We start from the raw sequence: 19,045 nt of genomic DNA, 5'->3' as shown, positions 1-19,045 counted from the left end.
AACAAAGTGGCAAATATTATCTTGGAGGACATCATTGCACTTGGTTGACTATTTTTCTATTATGTTAGATGTAAATATTGCATGTTTCCTTCAGATAAAACACATTTTTGACTTGTGAATGAGTCAATGGAATTTCTTGCAATAATGAAAAAATACTGGCAATCATTTTCCGCCTGGCACAAACCACATGTTTTGGACAGCTGTGAAGTGACAGAATGTCCCACCATCATGGTTCTTATATTGCCAGATTCCAGAGAGTCTCCTCTTTTCATATATGGCAGAATATGTCATTTTCCAACTTGCTATGGTGACATACATGTAAAAATGTAAGAATTTAGTCACACAGATTTGTTTTTTTCATTGATATAAAAATTAATATAAAATACAGGCACATAGGAGGACATGAAATGATGGCAAATCTGGATAGCCCTGATTGTCCTGAAAAAAACAAGATATAGCATGTGTATGTAGCCTTTATAATGACTGTGATATGAGCTTAGAAGTAAAGGCAGTAAAAATACCCCAAAAACGCCTAGGGCCCATAGGGTTAATATGGATGCTGTTGTGTTAGTTGAGCATATATCGTTAAATGAAAGCTCTGTGTAGCTGTGCGTCTATACTTTAGAGATTTGTAATGTAGTGTCAGCCATTTTACTTTCAATATTTAATATGGATGCTGTTGTGTTAGATGAGCATATTGTTTAAATGGAAGATCTCTTAAAATGGATGACTGTGTCGGCCATTTTACCATGTTAGACATTTAAAAATATTATTTAAAAAAATGGTGCATATAGGTATGTTATTATATCATTATCTTCAGCAGGCATTTAATTGTACACATTTTCTACGTCACACTTATTGTTAAATGAAGCAATGCGTTTTCTTTAATCTACAGATAACCACCTCATTTCGCCGTGTGATCTGGTACCCTACTGCTTTGACATCTGCGATTGACCTGCAATCATCTGCACTACATCTGTGATCCTCTGATCTAGAACTTGTACACTACACACAAAGATACATTCATTCAATCATAAACACACATAGCCAACTGATAAACACATTTCTGATTCTGTACATACACACGCATACACATATAAACACATACACACACACTATTTTAGTAGGTGTCTGTCTACTGCTTCCAAGGTAAGTTGAGCTATGTATGTATTTGAAGGCTGAGGCCAGAGTCTGCCTGTAAAGTATGGCTTTTGAGTGTGATTAGCATACAGTCAGAGTGATTTGTATGTTTTCTGTGTGAATGTTGAATTAATTTGTTTTGGTTGTTTGTGTCTTTTTTATATGCCCCGTGCAAAGTTCCACCGGCGTGTTCAGGCCCTGAGGAGGAGGATGGCAACAGTCCAGACTTGGACCCCCCTGCTGCCTGTCCCCGAGTTTCGTGCTCGTATGTATCAAAAATGTTCTTTTAATGTGTTTCAATGGTACCAATAAAATGTAATTTAAAGATGAGTGAATCTTGTGCTGACATTGTTGAATTTTGATTTGTCTGAACAGGGTGCGTTACTGGTTACCGCCATCGTGTGCGGAGATGGCCAACTTCGGAGCTGACCCAGCGCAGCTTCAAGTTGGTCACTCCAGCTCAGCATCCGGAGAAGCAGGTATGATTTCTGTCTTATTCATAAAGACAGTGATGGTTGCATGGTGTCACGCTTGGTGTCTGCGTTCTAAAGCGATGTCTCTGTTGTCGCAGTTCGTTGATGTCGTTGGAGACTCCCACCTGCGCGCCATGGTGGACAGGTTCGTGGCCATCCTGGAGGGCTGTCTGTCTTTTGGTTTTCTGTCTGTTCCAGGTGTGGATGCCAGGGAGCTGAGGACGGAGGTGCTGCTGTGCCATGGACCCCGGATGCCGTCCGGGGTGATGGTCACTGATGGTCCTGCCAGCACTGATGGTCCTGCCAGCAGGACCATCAGTCCTGGGTGGGTGCGTTACTGGTTACCGCCATCAGGACCATCAGTGAGGCGGCGTTGGACTTCGGTGCACTCCTGACCACCGTCTGCAGCCGCTGGCCCAGGGTGTGTTTTATGTATTTATTTATTTTTCCTTTTTTCTTATTGCAGTCACTGTTATCAGTATTTATTTGGTAGTTGTGAGCAGACTGTTGTGTTATGTGCTTGTTTAAGGGAATTAATGAAGAAATGGTTGTTTCTAGGTCTTTGTGTTGGACTTCCCTCCCCGTCTGACCATGGACCTTGGCTTCCAAGAGCAGCTGCGTCAGGAATACCACCGTGTTGCAGCACGCATGGGTACGTTACAGTTGTGGTCATCGGCACAGTTCTAATTGATGTAATGTGTAATTCAACATAATTTATACAAGTGTAAATATTAGAAGGATTGATGATGTTTCTGTCATTTGTGTCAGGTCTCCTCTACGTGTCTGTGGCGGCGCACTTCCCAGTCCATCGGTTGGAGCTGTGGTGCCATGACGGTGTAAGTACAGCATACTTTGTTGGTGTGACATAACACATGGAGGAGTTTCATGTTTTTGGAGTGACATGTTGGTTGTGTTAAACTGTCTTTCAGGTGCAGCGACTCCGATGGCATGCCCATCCTATCCTGGTGCAGCTGCTGTGGAACGTGGCGTACCTCCAGCTGGCAGGCACCCCCTCCGCCCGCACCACCGGTGTCTCCCCGGAGATCGCCGGGTGGCCGGGTGTCCCCCACTCTGGTCATGACGGGGCACGTTCCTGTGCCGCGTCACAGTGACCCCTGCAAGTGGGCAGTGGTTGGACAGCAGGGCAAGGTAATGTGTTGCTTCAAGGCAATTTGTGGCTTAAAGTTGTGCAGAGTTTTTTGTCCAAAAATGAAATCTAACCAACTCTGTTGTTTTTTTGTTTTGTAAGGCTGGAACATCTCCGGTGGGACAGTCTGTCATCCCGTCCAACCCTGTGTGGTTCAGCAGTGGCATGTTGGACGCCATGGAGAAGGTTTCCCCTTCTTCTGGCTCTGGCTGGCCTGCTGATCCGCCAGCCGGCCAGGTAAGCTGTTTACACATTGCGTCAACACTGTAGAGGTCAAAACCGGTGGACAGTTTTTATAGGGGTTTGTTTTCCTTCCTACAGACCTTCCGTGTGAAGCGTCAGCCGAAAGGTGTTGCCACAACGCGCAGAGGACGAAAGCAGGTTGGTGGGGTTTTTTTTGGTTTTTTTTTAGGATGTTGATGTGGATTTTTTTTTTATATTTCTAAAACATATGCCGCAACAAAGTGAGTGCTGCGTTTTAATAGTTTTTGATTTTTATTCTGTCTTGATAGGTTCCAGCAACACCTCTGCCTGCCCCTGTGACCGAGTCTGCCTCCAAGCCCAGCCCAGCAGTCCAGGAGGTGTGTTTCATTTTAAATATAATGTCACTTATTGATGATTTTAGGAAGCAGTAACATGTCGTCTTTCGTTGTATTATTTAATAAAACTTCATATTTTGTTTTTGTGCCAGGTGCAGATCACAGCCCAGCCGTCTGTGGAGGTGGTGGAGGAGGTTGCTGCAGCGTGCCTTGCCGTGCCGATGGAGTCCGCCGTCCAGGAGGGAACCCGGATGCCACAGAGGATCGACACAGATAAGGATGGTTTTGTTCCTTTTGTTAGTGTTCCTGATGTTAGTGCAGTTGTGTCAGAGTCAGACAGTCATGTTGTGGCAGCAGAGGGTAGCAGAGGGTTTAGGCTGGGGAAGGTCGTGAGGGGAACGTTTCACCAGGGAGATGAGCGGTTTGTGTATCGAGGGCGGCAGTGTATGGCTATAGCTTTGGCCAGCTTAGCCAAACACACATTGTTGAGTGTGTTCTCGTGGGATAGGTTTGATGCTGATCGCGCGTTGGTTGTAGGTGATGAGTTGTACACTAGTTTGCTTGACCTTAACATTTTTAGCTACGAATCAAATCTGCTGTCTGTTGGAGATTTGCCAAAGCAGTTTGAGGTAGGGGAGCAGTTGTTAAGCTTTAGCTGGTGACACAGTGTTGGGTGAAGTAGGCGTGACTGAGGGTGAACACATCGACAGCGGTGTGTTCATCAGTCTGAGAAATGGACTGGAGAGGATCTTCAGTCAGTATAGTACATGTAATATGACGCTGTGTGGGAGTAGTTCTGTCATCATTTGTGAGGATGGACGGTTTGCTGTGGTAGACAGTCACTCGCGTTGTGACATTGGGTTAATGCATAGTGATGGTAAAAGTGTGGTGTTGCAGTTTGATTGTCTGGATGATCTTTATGGATACATCTGTTGTTTGGCAGACAGTCTCAGTTCTAGGCAGAAGCTCTTTGAGCTGTATGGCATTAGTGTCAGTGAGGGTGCAAGCCCAGTGCTGTCTTGTGTTTCTGTGGAGAGCTGTATTACTGAGATGAGTACTGCTCCAGTGGCAGAGTATAGTGATGTTTGTGAGGCCAGGGTAAAACACATTTCCTCTGGAAATTGTGTGTCTGAGTGTGGTGTTGGTGTAACTGTAAGTCCAGCACTGTCTGGCATTTCTGTTGTGACTTTAGCCAGTCAGGTGAGCAGTGGTTCAGCGGCAGAGTCAACAGTTAGTGATGGTAGAAAGCATAAAATTTCTTCTCGCACTAGTGTGTTGAAGAAATTAAAGACATTTGATGTTAGTGAGGTTAATGCAGATGTAGAATTTGTTAGTGATGTGGCAAATGAGGAGCTGCTCTTCCATCCTCTTGGTGTAGATGTCTGTAAAGCTTTGTGTAGCAAGTTAAATGTAGACTTTGGGAAGGTCAGTGGTTCGGTGTCCACAGAGGTGGGGTTGTTAGGGGTCCCGTGTTTAAATGAGAGAATTGTGGCTGATGGTAACTGCTTCTTCAGAGCCATCTCTCAGGCTGTGAGCGGCTCACAGAAGCACCATCACAAGATTAGGCTAGCTGTATGTAAGGAGTTAGAAAGGAATGCAGATGAGTATGCAAGTCTTCTGAGAAGTGAGTATTCGTCTGTGTCAGAATATCTTCAGCAGTCCAGGATGAGAAATGTGAACAGTTGGGCTACAGAGGTAGAAATCCAGGTCACAGCAGATTGGTTAGGAGTTAGTGTGTGTACTTTTTATGATGGACGTTGGTTGAAGTACAAGTGTAACAGTAAGTGTTTGTCAGCAGAGTGTATTTATGTAGAGAATGTCATGGGACAGCATTTTGAGAACACTGTTTGTGTGCATAAGCCTGGACTTCAGATTTGTTATAGTTATTGTAAAGTTAGTGATGTGTCAGGTTATAGCATTAGGTCTAGAGTGACAGATGTTGTGGATAGTGAGAAGTTAGCCGTTGGACGTAATGAATGTGTAGGGTCTGAAGGCATAGGTCCTAAGTCTGTGAAATCAAAGTATTTGAGGCAGAGAAAAGGGACACAGGAGAAAATGAGTAGGTTGCTTAGGGAGAGACGTCAAGTAAAGTTTATGAAGATGTATCAGGAAAAGGCAGAGGGTTAAAGCGATTAGTAAAGCTAGAGTATGGCGAAGTATAGAGAAAGCATCGAGCACAGGGAGAAAGTTAAAGTGGCGAGTGTTCGTAAATATAGAGAAGACATCCAGCACAGGCAGAGGTTTAAAGCGATTAGTAAAGCTAAGAGTATCATGAAGTATAGAGAAAGCATCGAGCACAGAGAGAAAGTTAAAGCGCTGAGTGTTAGTAAATATAGAGAAGACATCCAACACAGACAGAGGGTTAAAATGGGGGGGAAAATGGAGTACATGGTCCAGTGACCTGTGTTCCCGCCAACATTACACAAACTAGTAATGTGTTGCCGCGTTCGAGTATGGAAGGGTCTTTGGTGCAGGTGAAGTTAAAGCGCAAGTTGACATATAAGGGACATTACGAGTACCAGTTTGTGGATCCGTTGCATGTAAGACAGGCGCTGGAATATTTAAAGAGGACTAATGTTCATTATAGAGAGATAGAGTTTAATGAGGAGTGGATTAATGAGTTTTTTAGGCAGGAAGACGGGGACAGGGAAGAGGCTGGATCAGCTAGTGAGGATGAAGTTGGTACAGGAAGTGAGGTTGCTGGTCAGGTTGTAGAAAAGGCTGAGGTTGATGATCTAGCAGAATCAGCAGATATAGCACAAGATGAAATGTTACATGACAGACAGCAGCACTGCATGTTTCAGGACACTTGTCTTATGCCTGTTGATATTGGTCAGGAAGCATTAGATCAGTATTTTGATGGCATTGTGAATATAGCGCCTGCAGAGGGAAATAGTCCAGTTAGGATGCTTTCTGACCAAAGTAATGAAGCAAAGAGTTTCCCTGTGTTGTTTCCTCTGGGTCAGAAGACCTTCCATGACAGTCGGCGTTATCAGTTGAGTCTGTCTCAGTTGAGTCTGACTTCTATCACCAACTATGCTGAACTCTCCCCCGTATAAAACTGTGCCCCTCAAGTCACACGGGAGCTTCAACTCTCCTGCTTCACAAACTAAAGCTCCCCCAGCTCCTCCCCCACGGTTTTCATCTGGTCCATCACCCAAACTTCCCCCTGCTCGTCCTCCCCTGCCTGCCCCCAGAGCTGGTATCCCTAAGAGCTAGGATGCACAGGGCCTCTGCTGTCCCAGGACTTGCAGCCATGATAAAGGTAATATCAAGCTGGGGCCCTGTGAGACAATATTCTCCCCTAGTGCTATATCTACAGCCACACCACATAGACATACAGAAGGACAGTTAGACTGTCCAGTCAGAGAAATTTAATCCATATCCCTTGTAAGAAGATAATGTCCGGTCCTACTGAAACTAATCTGAAACTTGCTGTGCTTAATGTCAGATCCTTGTCTAACAAATCATTTTTAATTAATAATTTGATCTCTTTGTATAATCTTGATTTTATGTTTTTAACTGAAACATGGCTTGACAAAAACACAGGTAATGCTGTTCTAACGGAATCGGCTCCACCCAACTACAAATTTGAATCTGAAACACGAGAAAACAACAAACATATTTAGAGATCATATGGTTATGCACAGGTTGTCATTTGGGGTGTTTTCATCATTTGAATATGTATCCTTTAAAATGGAGCTAAAACAATCTCCGTCCATACTCTATGTAGGTATATACAAGCCTCCCCAGCACCGTCAAAGTTTTATTGATGATTTTACCAGGATGCTTTAAATTGTATGGACAGACTTTGATGGTTTGGTCATTACAGGTGATTTTAATGTACGTGTGGATAATGTCTGTGACAGAAATGCTAAAGAGCTCAGTGCTGTCCTTGAAACCTTTGGCCTGACTCAGCATGTGTGTGAGCCCACCCACAGCAGAGCGTAGCACACTCTGGACCTGCTCATTACAAAGGGGGTTAATATTTCAAACGTCAATGTGGTTGATGTTGCTCTGTCTGATCATTTCTGTGTCTTCTTTGACCTGTCTGTTTCTCCCAAACCACCGGCTGGTCCTGCAGTTGTTCGGAGGAGACACATAAATAACAGCACAGGTGCTCTGTTCATGGAAATGATAAACTTTGAAAATGCCTCATGTTCTAATGTTGATGATTTGTTGAACTCTGTTACTTTGAGTGTTTTGAATGTTCTGGACACCATTGCCCCTGTGAAGGTTAAAATGGCTAAAAATAAGCAGAAGGCGCCATGGAGGAATGACGACTCGGTCAGGGCACAGAAAAGGGAGTGCCGGAGGGCCGAGCGGAAATGGCGCAAGTCAAAGCTTCATGTTCATTATAAAATTTATAAAGAAAAGTTGTACGTGTTCAACCGGATCTTACGTAGAACAAGGGAGAGGTACTTTTCTGAAATTATTGGAAACTGCAGTAACAACTCGCGTGTCTTATTTGCAACAGTGAACAGATTAACAAACCCTCCAGCTCAACTGCCGTTGGAACTGATCTCCACATCTAAGTGTAATGAGTTTGCAGTATTCTTTTGCGACAAGGTTCAGACCATTAAAAATGCCATCAATTCCACAACACCAATAACAACCCTGCAGCCACCTAGACACTTAGAGTTGACTCATTTTGCACCTGTAACTGACAAAACTGTCCAAGAGATCATCACCAGTCTGAGTTCGTCTACATGCTGCCTCGATGTGTTACCCACTAGATTTCTAAAGTCTGTGCTGAGCAGTTTGTTACCACCACTCGCTCACATAGTTAACATGTCACTACAATCTGGAACATTCGCAAAGGCCTTGAAAACTGCGGTCATAAAGCCTCTCCTAAAGAAGAGCAGTCTCGATGCCACAGTACTAAACAGCTACCGGCCCATTTCAAATCTGCCGTTTTTAGGCAAAGTCCTTGAGAAAGTTGTTTACCAACAGCTTACTGACTTTCTCCTAAAGAACAACTCCTTTGATGTTTTCCAGTCAGGTTTTAGACCCCATCACAGCACTGAGACCGCTCTTATTAAGGTGACAAATGACATCATCCTGAACACTGATGCAGGCAAAGTCTCAGTTTTAGTCCTGCTAGATCTGAGTGCTGCTTTTGACACTGTTGATCATGAGATCCTTTCACAGAGACTAGAGGACTGGGTGGGCATCTCTGGCACTGCCCTAAATTGGTTGAAGTCCTATCTAGAAGACAAGAAGTACTTTGTTGAAATTGGTAACTGTGTCTCAGACCACATGGCCTTGACCTGTGGGGTGCCCCAAGGGTCAATCCTGGGACCCCTTCTGTTCAATCTCTACATGCTGCCTTTAGGCCAGTTAATACAAAGTAATAATGTGTCCTACCACAATTATGCAGACGACACTCAGATCTATGTCTCACTGACAGCAGGTGAATATGGACCAGTGGATTCACTCTGTCACTGCATCCAACAGGTCAGTGTGTGGATGCAAAACAACTTTCTCCAGCTAAATTCAGACAAGACTGAAGTCATCGTATTTGGTCCACAGAAACAAAGAGAAAGTGTCAGCAGTCACCTCCAGTATCTCTCTCTAAAACCTACGAATCAGGTTAGAAATCTCGGGGTAATAATGGACTCAGACTTGAACTTTAACAGCCACATCAAATCAATAACATCAGCAGCTTTTTACCATCTAAAAAACGTTGCCAAAATCAAAGGTATAGTGTCTAAACCTGACTTGGAGAGACTGATCCATGCATTTGTCTCTAGTAGGTTAGACTACTGTAACAGCCTGCTCACTGGCCTCTCCAAATGGGCCGTAAGACAACTGCAGTACATCCAGAATGCTGCTGCTCGAGTCCTGACCAGAACCAGGAAGTACGAGCACATTAGTCCTGTGCTCAGGTCTCTACACTGGCTTCCTGTGGCTCAGAAAATAGACTTTAAAGCAGCTCTGCTTGTGTACAAGTCTCTCCACGGCCTAGCACCAAAGTACATCTCTGACATGTTAGTGCCATATGAACCATCTCGGACTCTGAGGACCTCAGGGACCGGCCTCCTGCTGGTGCCCAGAGTCAGGACTAAACATGGGGAATCAGGATTCCAGTTTTATGCAGCTAAAATCTGGAACAGTCTTTCTGAAGATGTGAGACAGGCCTCTACTCTGACAATGTTCAAATCTAGGCTCAAAACAGCTCTATTTCACTGTGCATATGACTGAAAGGATCTTATCTGCACTCTTCTCTTTTAAAGTTCATTTTATAATGATTATTTATGTTTTTATTTTGTATTGTGATTTTAATGCATTTTCTTGTTCTGTAAAGCACTTTGAATTACTTTGTGTACGAATTGTGCTCTACAAATAAACTTGCTTTGCCTCTGTCGCGTTATTTCAACAATAGGATTATGCACTGTGATGGTAATGTAGAGTACATATTTTTTGCTCAGTACATGTCAAGAGATAGATCAGGTGATGTCGAGTGTTTCTGTGGCGTTGCGTAAGGTAAGGGAGGTCAGAGGTCTCAAAGGATTAGTCAGAGTATGCTGAAGGATGAGGAGTCTCTGAAGCAGTTGTTGCAGTTTGATGATGGGTTTAGGTTTTTAAAGCTCGTCCATGGAACGCCTGCGTTTTGGATGTCAGTGCAGAAGGACATCTTGGCCTGTGTGCGTCAGTTAGGGGTTCCGACGTGGTTTTGCTCGTTTTCGTCTGCAGATCTGTGCTGGCAGAATCTCCTGACCAGCATCCTGAAGCAGGAAGGCAGAACGCAGACGGTAGAGGATTTGGAGTGGGCAGACAGGTGTCAGTTGTTGCGTGGTAACCCGGTTACAGCAGCGAGGATGTTTGATTACAGATGGCATTGTTTTCTGAAAGAGGTTCTCATGTCTCCTTCTCAACCAATTGGCAAAATCATAGATTACTTTTATAGGGTTGAGTTTCAGCAGCGCGGTTCTCCTCATGTTCACTGTCTGTTTTGGATTGAGGGTGCTCCCCAAATTGATAAAAATACAGATGAGGAGGTTGTAGAGTTTATTGATTAAGTACGTGTAGCACCGGTATCACACCACTTACTGCGCCACTGGACCAGTTCTAGGCTCTAAGGAGTGGGGAGCAAAAATAAAAGACCCAGAGACCGTTGCTTTAAATACAAAAGGCCAGCAATTTACTGAATGTAATATAAACATGTAAAACACAGTACACAAAACAAAAAGAAATACCCTGCAGGTTCTTACATTGGGGTAAGTATAATAAATGGAAAAGGTATTTCACTCTTTTCTTTTTGTTCTTTTGTTTACCTAGGTTAACAAAAGTATGACACTTTAAATCAGTTCAAGTCCAAATGTGAGTTCAATTGTTCAGTTCAATGAAAAGTTTCAGTCCGATTCAGTCCAAAAATAATAATTCCATCAGTTCTCTGTTCAGTTCAAATCAAATCCTGATACTCCTACCACTCTGGCAGTGAGTCACCATGCGCAGAAGATTTCCTCACTGATGTGATGGAGAAGATGAGATGAAGGTCTGGGTCTGGCTCGCCATCTTGAATCCTGTCTGTGAATGTGCACGCCCGCACACTGCAGACCAATCTCCGCTCCGACCGAGCTTCCAACCAAGCAAAAAAACCTGACCTGTGTAACAGGTCAAAAACACAATCAATCTCTTTTGAAATCCTCAAAATACACAAATAAATGTCTCACAGTCTCTGAGTTGTTACGTTACTGCTACGGTGCTTTTTCATCTCAAAATGGCGGTGGAGTGGCCTCTTATAACTCGCGGCTCCGCCTCCCACATAAACTACTCAATATATCTTCCATTTACACAGCATACATACACTTTTATAACATTCACAGTCATCATAAACCCAAAATATTAACTGGTAAACAGTTTATGACGGAGCATTTCCTTGTAAACAGCTATGTTTTTAGTGTTGGCTCTTCGCCAGAAAAAGAAGGCACAACACGGTAAAATGTAAGAAAGTAAACACAAAACTCACCAAAACCGGTGTTGCTTAATTTTCACATAATCCCCGTCAGTTTCCGACCAGGTACGTTATTGTTTTCCAACTGCAAAATCAACTTTTTCACTCTCTTTTCTGCTTATTAACCACCGCTCGTTCTCTCCAATCTCTTCTCTGCTCTCTCCCTCAGGTCTCTGCTGCAGTGTCACTGAGGTACTGCGTCTAGCGTCACTGGTCCTTAAAGGGACAGTGACACGAATTCTCTATCACCATATTTTGGATCCTCAACATTAAATTATTGTTGTATTAACATTTTTTATTAACTCTGATGAATTAACTTACATTAAATGAATCATTTTTAACCTTCAAACTTATTTATACATTTTTAAATTACTTATCCCTATTTATGTCATATTTTAACGTGGGTTACATACGTATCGTGTGAGTTACCCTCAGATGATGACGTATTATTGGACATTGTGTCATCAGTGCAAACACATTCCAAATGACATTCAAAGTCATGCAGGAAAAAGAAGACAGTATGTCGTTTTAATTTCCCAAAACCTGTTTCTGAGCGTACATTTATTTGTAAAATAGAAGAAAAAAAATGCATGTGTGACAAGAAGGAGGCAGAGAAGACAGGGGAGGATCCTCAGTCAGAAGCCAAACCAGTCTGCAGGTGTTTTGAACATAGGAATAACATGAGAAAAGACACAGCGAAGTCTATTTTGAAGTCTGTTAAGAAAGCAGTGGAAAGTGAATTGTTTGGTAGTGTAGAGGAATTATTTATGAGTGTGGGCATTAATCAGGAGATCTTTGAAATGGCGTATAGGAGTATGGAAAACAAGACCAAGGTAGTTTATAGGAGAGGAGTAAATGAAGTTTGGGTAAATCAGTTTAGCAAGCAGTTGTTGAAGTGTTGGAACGCTAATATTGACGTGAGCTTTGTAACTGATGCTTACGCAGTTGTTGTGTATATAATATCGTATATTACAAAAGCAGAGAGAGAAATTGGCCTGTTATTGAGTAATGCCCAAAAAGAAGCTAAAAACCAAGGAAATGTCTCTGCTAAAGACGCGTTGAAGAAGTTAGGCAGTGTGTATTTGCATAATAGGGACGTTAGTGCTCAGGAGGCAGTGTATAGGTTAACAAACTTGCATTTGAAGGAGTGCTCTAGGAAGGTTGTGTTTGTGCCGACAGGGAGTAATATAGTGAAGATGAGTTTACCCCTCAGTGTTTTGAAGCAGAGAGCATCTGCACATGATCTTAGGACAGAAGACGTGGATGACGTGGATAGATATAGGAACAGGCCCGACGGCGATGTGTTTGAAAATATGTGTATGGCGACGTTTGCGTCGGAGTATCGTGTTCTTTCCAAAAACGAAAAGTCTACGGACAGGATTCAATTGAAAAATGATTTGGGCTTCATTTTGAGGAGAACACGTACTCAGTTTGCGGTTGTTCGGTACATGCGCGTTAGTTTGGAAAAACATCCGGAGGCGCATTTTCAGAGTTTGCTGCAGTTGTTCCTTCCTTATAGAACTGACTCAGACCTCAAACCTGAAGGCTTTGAGCTGTTTGAACAGTTCCATGAAGATGGAAGTGTGACATTTAGTGACGGGTCAGTACATGCGGTTAAGGACGTGGTGAAGGATAATAGAGCAGTGTTTGATGTAGATTGTCCAGATTTAGAGCGTGCGCAGGAGATTGCAGAGCAGCATGGCGTAGATGAGGAGGATGCTTGGGGGGAGCTGTGTCCTGAACAGGAAGTTGAACGCCTTGAGTGTTTAGAAGAGACAAGGCAGCAGCAGGGATCTGAGATAGCAGAGGAGCAGTTACAAGAACGTCTGGAGAATGTGCCAGATTTGGTTGTTGGTAGAAGACAGGTAGCGCAGTTGGAGAGGAAGAGGAATGTGATGTGTAGAAGTGAGGGCTTAGCTTTAGTTAGGTCTCTGATGAGACACAGATGGCTGTGTTTTATAAGGTCAGACAGTGGTGTTTGCAGAAGGTGATGGGTAAAAACCCCAAACCTCTGCATGTGTTTGTGACAGGTGGTGCAGGGACGGGGAAAAGTCATTTAATTAGGGCTATTCAGTATGAAGCAGGGAGGTTGTTGTCCACACTTTGTGATCAACCAGACGATATTTGTGTTTTGTTAACCGCACCTACAGGCATAGCTGCATACAATTTAAATGCAGCAACAATTCATCACACATTAAGTATTGGCACACATGCTGGTTTACCTTACATCCCTTTGGGTGAGGACATACTAAACTCTTTGAGAGCCAAATTTAGTCACCTCCAAATTGTAATCATAGATGAAATCAGTATGGTTGATCACAATCTGTTGGCATATGTTCATGGTAGGTTAAGGCAGGTGAAGCAGACGGGCGACTTTTCCCCATTTGGTAATGTCAGTGTGATAGCTGTTGGAGACTTCTATCAGTTGCCTCCCATTAAAGGGAAGCCTCTGTATAGTTGTCAGCTTGGTGTGGACCTGTGGTGTGGCTTTAGTGTAGTGGAGTTGAAAACCATAGTTAGGCAGAAGGATAGTGTGTTTGCAGCGTTGCTGAACAGGTTGAGAGTGCGTTCAAAGGCCACCCCCATGTTAGCTAGTGATGTTGGAATATTAAAGGCCCGCGAGACAGGGGAAGAAAGCTCTGCTTTGCATATTTTTCCAACCAATATGCAAGTAAGTGAGCATAATTTTATGCAGTTGATTACCATGTGTCCAGATTATGTTAAGATAGAAGCCAAAGATTTCAAACATAACAGGAAAACAGGCCAATTGGAATGTACAGCAGGGCATCATAGTAATGCGGTGGACACATGTTTACTGGAGAGTTTGTGTTTGGCAAGGAACGCGCGTGTTATGTTATGTAAGAACGTAGATGTTGAGGACGGTCTGGTCAATGGCACATGTGGCACGGTAACTCAGATAGATTTTGGTGATGATGAAAGTTTTCCTAAAACAGTTTATGTCAAATTTGATGATGACAAAATTGGCTCACAGAGGAGGAAAACACGTGCACATGCGGCAGTAGAATGCAGGTATTCTACTGCTATTGATCCCGAGGAGGAGAAGGCAACTAAAGCAGGTGGTCTGCGACTTCAGTTTCCTCTTAGGCTAGCGTGGGCGTGTACAGTGCATAAAGTGCAGGGATTAACGGTAGATGAGGCTGTGGTGTCTTTGAAGAAGGTGTTTGCACCTGGGCAGGCGTATGTAGCTCTGAGTTGTGTTAGGGCTTTATCTGGACTGATCATCAGGGATTTTGAAGAGAAGGCCATTTACTGCAAGGATGCAATAAAGGAGGCCTTAGACAGCATGCCTCCATTTTTGATTGAGCAGCCTAAACCTTCATTAAGTGCACATAGTTTCTCTGTGTATTTAATGAACGTTCAAAATTTAAGTCGCCACCTGGCGGATTTGGTATCTTGCACACAGCATTTACAGCTCAACGGTATAGCTGTCACAGAAACGTGGCTCACTGCACAGTCCTCGTTAGACAGTGTCCAAATTGATGGATATACTTTCCACAGTTGTCCGCGAGGTTTGTGTTACAGCAGCAGTCACCCCAAATTGTTAGAGCTCCAGGAACATGGTGGAGTTGGTTTGTACAGTGTAGGCAATTTGGACTGTACCATCCTGCAGGCACCCGATTTGAATCTGGAGTGTTTGGTGTGCCTGTGTACCAAATTTAACATTCTGATGGCAGTAATTTACCGTCCACCATGTTATCCAAATTCTTTATTTAAACAAAATCTGGGGAAATTACTTGATTGGTTGAATCCAATTAGTGACACAATTGTAGTGATGGGAGATTTTAATGAAAACATTTTGAAAAAATCATCAATTTGTAAATTCATGGGGCAAAAAGGATTTCATCAGCATGTAACACAAGAAACAACAGAGAAGGGGACATTAATTGATCATGTTTATGTTAAAACAGCACAGTATGATGTGGAATGTGCAGTGATGTCCACGTACTTCAGTGATCATGGAGGTATTCTGTGTAGTTTTACTATGAGAGATGATCAGGGTGAGCTAGAGGACTTAGACAGGTTGTTTGAGGATGTAGAGGTGGCTGTGTAGTGTTATTTAGATGTGGATTAGATCAGGTTGGTTTGTGTAGCTTCATGTGACTCATACAAAGTCCCAGTGCAAATGTAGGTAGTGGTGGTGTTATTATTGTTGTTGTCATTGTGTTTATCTGTAGGGTTTTAAGAGGAAATTGACTTGTAGTTTGTTGTTGTGTTGACATTGTGTAGGTTTGCACTCACATGAATTTGTGTTAGTGTAGAGTCTCTCCCACTCCATCGTGTGAAGATTGTGTATTGTAGGGAGATTTGGGTGTATTGTGTGGAAATGTTTTTAGTATGTGGATATGATTATTGTGTAGAGATGTTCGGTGAAACGAATCATGTGTTACAGGTGGAATGAGTGGAGAGTTAGCTGTTGTGAACAGTGTAGTGTGTAGAGAGTTAATTAATATAATCATGGTTTTCACAGCTGTTAGTGATTGTAGATGTGTTGGTCTCTGTCTGCCACATGTTGGTTGTTGGTCTTGAATCAAACAAATGCATCTCTAAAGAAAATAGACAGGCTTGATGTTGCATGTTTTCTGTATCCCTCTAGTGTTCAAAATTCTGATCAGTAACTTAGAAAAGATGCAACAGATAAATTATGATGTTTTATATGAACGCAACAGGAAATGATTGTATTTAGTAAGTGAGCAGTTAATATTATGATTGTTATTATGTATTCGTGTATTTATTTATCAATCAATCAATCAATTTTATTTATAAAGCCCAATATCACAAATCACAATTTGCCTCACAGGGCTTTGCAGCATACGACACCCCTCTGTTCTTAGGACCCTCACAGCGGATAAGGAAAAACTCCCCCCAAAAAATCCTTTAATGGGGGAGAAAACGGTAGAAACCTCAGGAAGAGCAACTGAGGAGGGATCCCTCTTCCAGGATGGACAGACGTGCAATAGATGTCGTACAGAACAGATCAGCATAATAAATTAACAGTAATCTGTATGACACAGAGAGAGAGGCAGAGAGAGATGCAGGACAGACGGTAACGGTAATTGCTTACAACAACATTAATGAAAGTAATAATATTTAGGGTTCTAACCCCGAAGGGGTAGAACCCTTCTAAGATTGTACCGGTTTATTATTATTATTATTATTATTAGGGTTCTAACCCCGAAGGAGTAGAACCCTTCTAAAATTGTATCGGTTTATTAGGGTTCTAACCCCGAAGGGGTAGAACCCTTCTAAGATTGTACCAGTTTATTATTATTATTATTAGGGTTCTAACCCCGAAGGGGTAGAACCCTTCTAAGATTGTACCGGTTTATTATTATTATTATTATTATTATTATTATTATTAGGGTTCTAACCCCGAAGGGGTAGAACCCTTCTAAGATTGTAGCGGTTTATTATTATTATTATTATTATTAGGGTTCTAACCCCGAAGGGGTAGAACCCTAATAATAATGAGCCAGAAACCTGAAACTTGGCCCAATGATTGGAAATGATGTGCATCAACTTTTATTAAAATATGAGCCCAGTCGGCCACATGGTGGCGCTGTAATTAAGGCTTAAAAATGACTTTTTTGGGAGGCCACGCCCCTCACACCATAAGTCTGATTGACTTGAAATTTGACACACAGGTCCAGCTCAATGTGCTCTACAAAAAAGCCTCTGGGACCAGTAAACTCCGCCTGACTAGATTTTTTGCTAATTTGCATAATTTGAAAAACAGTAAAGTGACATAAACTTTTACAATTTTGACTCCATCAACACCAAATTTGGTACACGGCTTTGGGGGATGACAAGACACATTTCTATTATAAATGAGCCAGATTGGTCAAAAAACATGGCCGCCACGGACCAATGAATCTTTGCTGTGGGCGGAGCTTAGAATTGATTGGCCATAACTCCCACACCCTTTGACCTATCATCACCAAACTTGGTGGGTAGATCCACAATGAGACTTGGAAGCTGCCTACCAAAGCATTTTGAGCTCAGCCTATAGGGGGCGCTATAAATGCCACACATCTGTCTCTCAAAGACCATTGGATGGAATTTCACCAAATTTGGTATGCATGCTCTAGGGGTGGCTATTAACTCATATCTTGAGTGCCATGTTGATAGGTGAAAGTGGGCGTGGCCTATTCATCATTAACCGTCATAATTTGCGTTTTATTAATTTTTGACCAGCTGGAAGGACCTAGGGACATGAAACGTGGTACATGGACTATAAATGACATCCAAATACTGCTCAAAAAATTTGGTCCCAATCGGCCTTATGGGGGCGCTATAACATAGAGTGTAAAGCTTGAAAGGCTCTGCCCACCACACCACAAGTGCTATTGACTTGAAATTTTACACACACATCCTCCTGATAGTCCTTTACAAAAAAGCCTCTTACACCATGAATGCCGCCCTTACAGAATTTTTGCTAATTTTAATAATGGTAAAAACAGTAAAATGAATAAGCTTTTGAAATATTTGTGCTATCAACACCAAACTTGGTATGAGGCATCGGGGGACCGAGACACTCATTTCTATTATAATTGAGCGAGATCGGACGAAAAACACGGCTGCCGTCAAGCAAAGTGTCCTTGGAAAGGGCGGGGCTTAGCGAATATCGGCTGTAAAATGTTAACCGTTTTTCCGATCGTCACAAAACTGGGTAAAAATCATCAGAAGGGGACCAAGAACACACCCAAAAAAAGATTTTGAGATTGGCACATAGGGGGCGCCACTGTTTTCTCCATTGAAAATGAATTACGGAATCTTCAAAAATCACAAAATTTCAAACGGTAACTACGGATTCATACTTTCAGCTAGAAACTCCATTCAAACTGGAAAATATTCAGCAATTCCTTGACTTTTTACATATGATTCAACTTTTCAATCCCATTCAGACTTTCCAAAATATTCAGCGTTTTCTGAAACTTGGTTATAATGGAAGTCAATGAGAAAATCCTTCAAACTCACTCATCTTCACCCACACTTCACGAACTCATACATTCACGTAGAAACTCCATTCCAACTCTGAAATGTTGACATTGCCATCGACTTTCAGTGACTGATTCATATTTTCCATATCTCTTTTAGTTTTTCTACACCAGCTGTTTAAAAATCATGAAATTTTCAGCCCTTCTCAGAATTTATAATGGGTGTGTATTGCGTGGAATGTTGAGAGTTAGAGTGGGTGATGTCATCGCTAGAGTGCACAGCACTTCTGAAATCATCAAGAAATTTTCTCTTAAACTCGCTGGTGCGGCCACATCGTTCACTCTACATACACAAATTGTACACCAAATTGTAGGAAAAGCCGTTCCGGTCGCAGAGGTGTGACCGCTGAAGAAAATGGATTTAGGGTTTTGGCTGCAGGTGGTCTAAAAGGACAACAAGTCCAACCAACTGCCCCATTCACTCCCATGTTAAGTGAGAGCCCAAATTTCTGGAAGAAAGCAGACCATTCCACTTATGTCCATCATGGCTCTGGCCTCATTTTTCACACCACAGAAATGAAATTTACACCTTTGTGATCCACATCCTGTCCTCTCGCTCACGGTGTGCTTTTTGTAGCTGTAGCACTTACGGTTTTTCATTAAACAGTTGGAGTTTGAGAGGAACTTTTGGCTCAGTTTCTGCCTTTTCTTAGTGTATTTAAATTTGACTGTGCCATTGCCAACTGGTGATTGGCTGAATCAACTCCAGCCGTTCGGCCAATCGTCTGTGTGTCACAGCACAGTCAAATTTGAATATTTCAGCAACCTGACTT

At 42.6% G+C, this 19,045-nt stretch overlaps 1 protein-coding gene across 1 annotated transcript; it reads left to right on the top strand.

Moving 5' to 3' along the window:
* Positions 1-2,538: 2,538 nt before the first annotated feature.
* Positions 2,539-3,363, top strand: LOC144467060 (uncharacterized). Its single transcript, XM_078175403.1, has 3 exons — positions 2,539-2,762; positions 2,863-2,997; positions 3,082-3,363. Exons 1-3 carry the CDS (start codon positions 2,562-2,564, stop codon positions 3,178-3,180), a joined length of 435 nt encoding a protein of 144 aa, XP_078031529.1. The 5' UTR covers positions 2,539-2,561; the 3' UTR covers positions 3,181-3,363.
* The last annotated feature ends 15,682 nt before the right edge of the window (positions 3,364-19,045 follow it).

Source organism: Epinephelus lanceolatus, chromosome 15 (assembly GCF_041903045.1).
Source record: "Epinephelus lanceolatus isolate andai-2023 chromosome 15, ASM4190304v1, whole genome shotgun sequence".
NCBI lineage: Eukaryota > Metazoa > Chordata > Actinopteri > Perciformes > Serranidae > Epinephelus > Epinephelus lanceolatus.
This window is presented reverse-complemented; position numbering and strand designations above follow the sequence as displayed.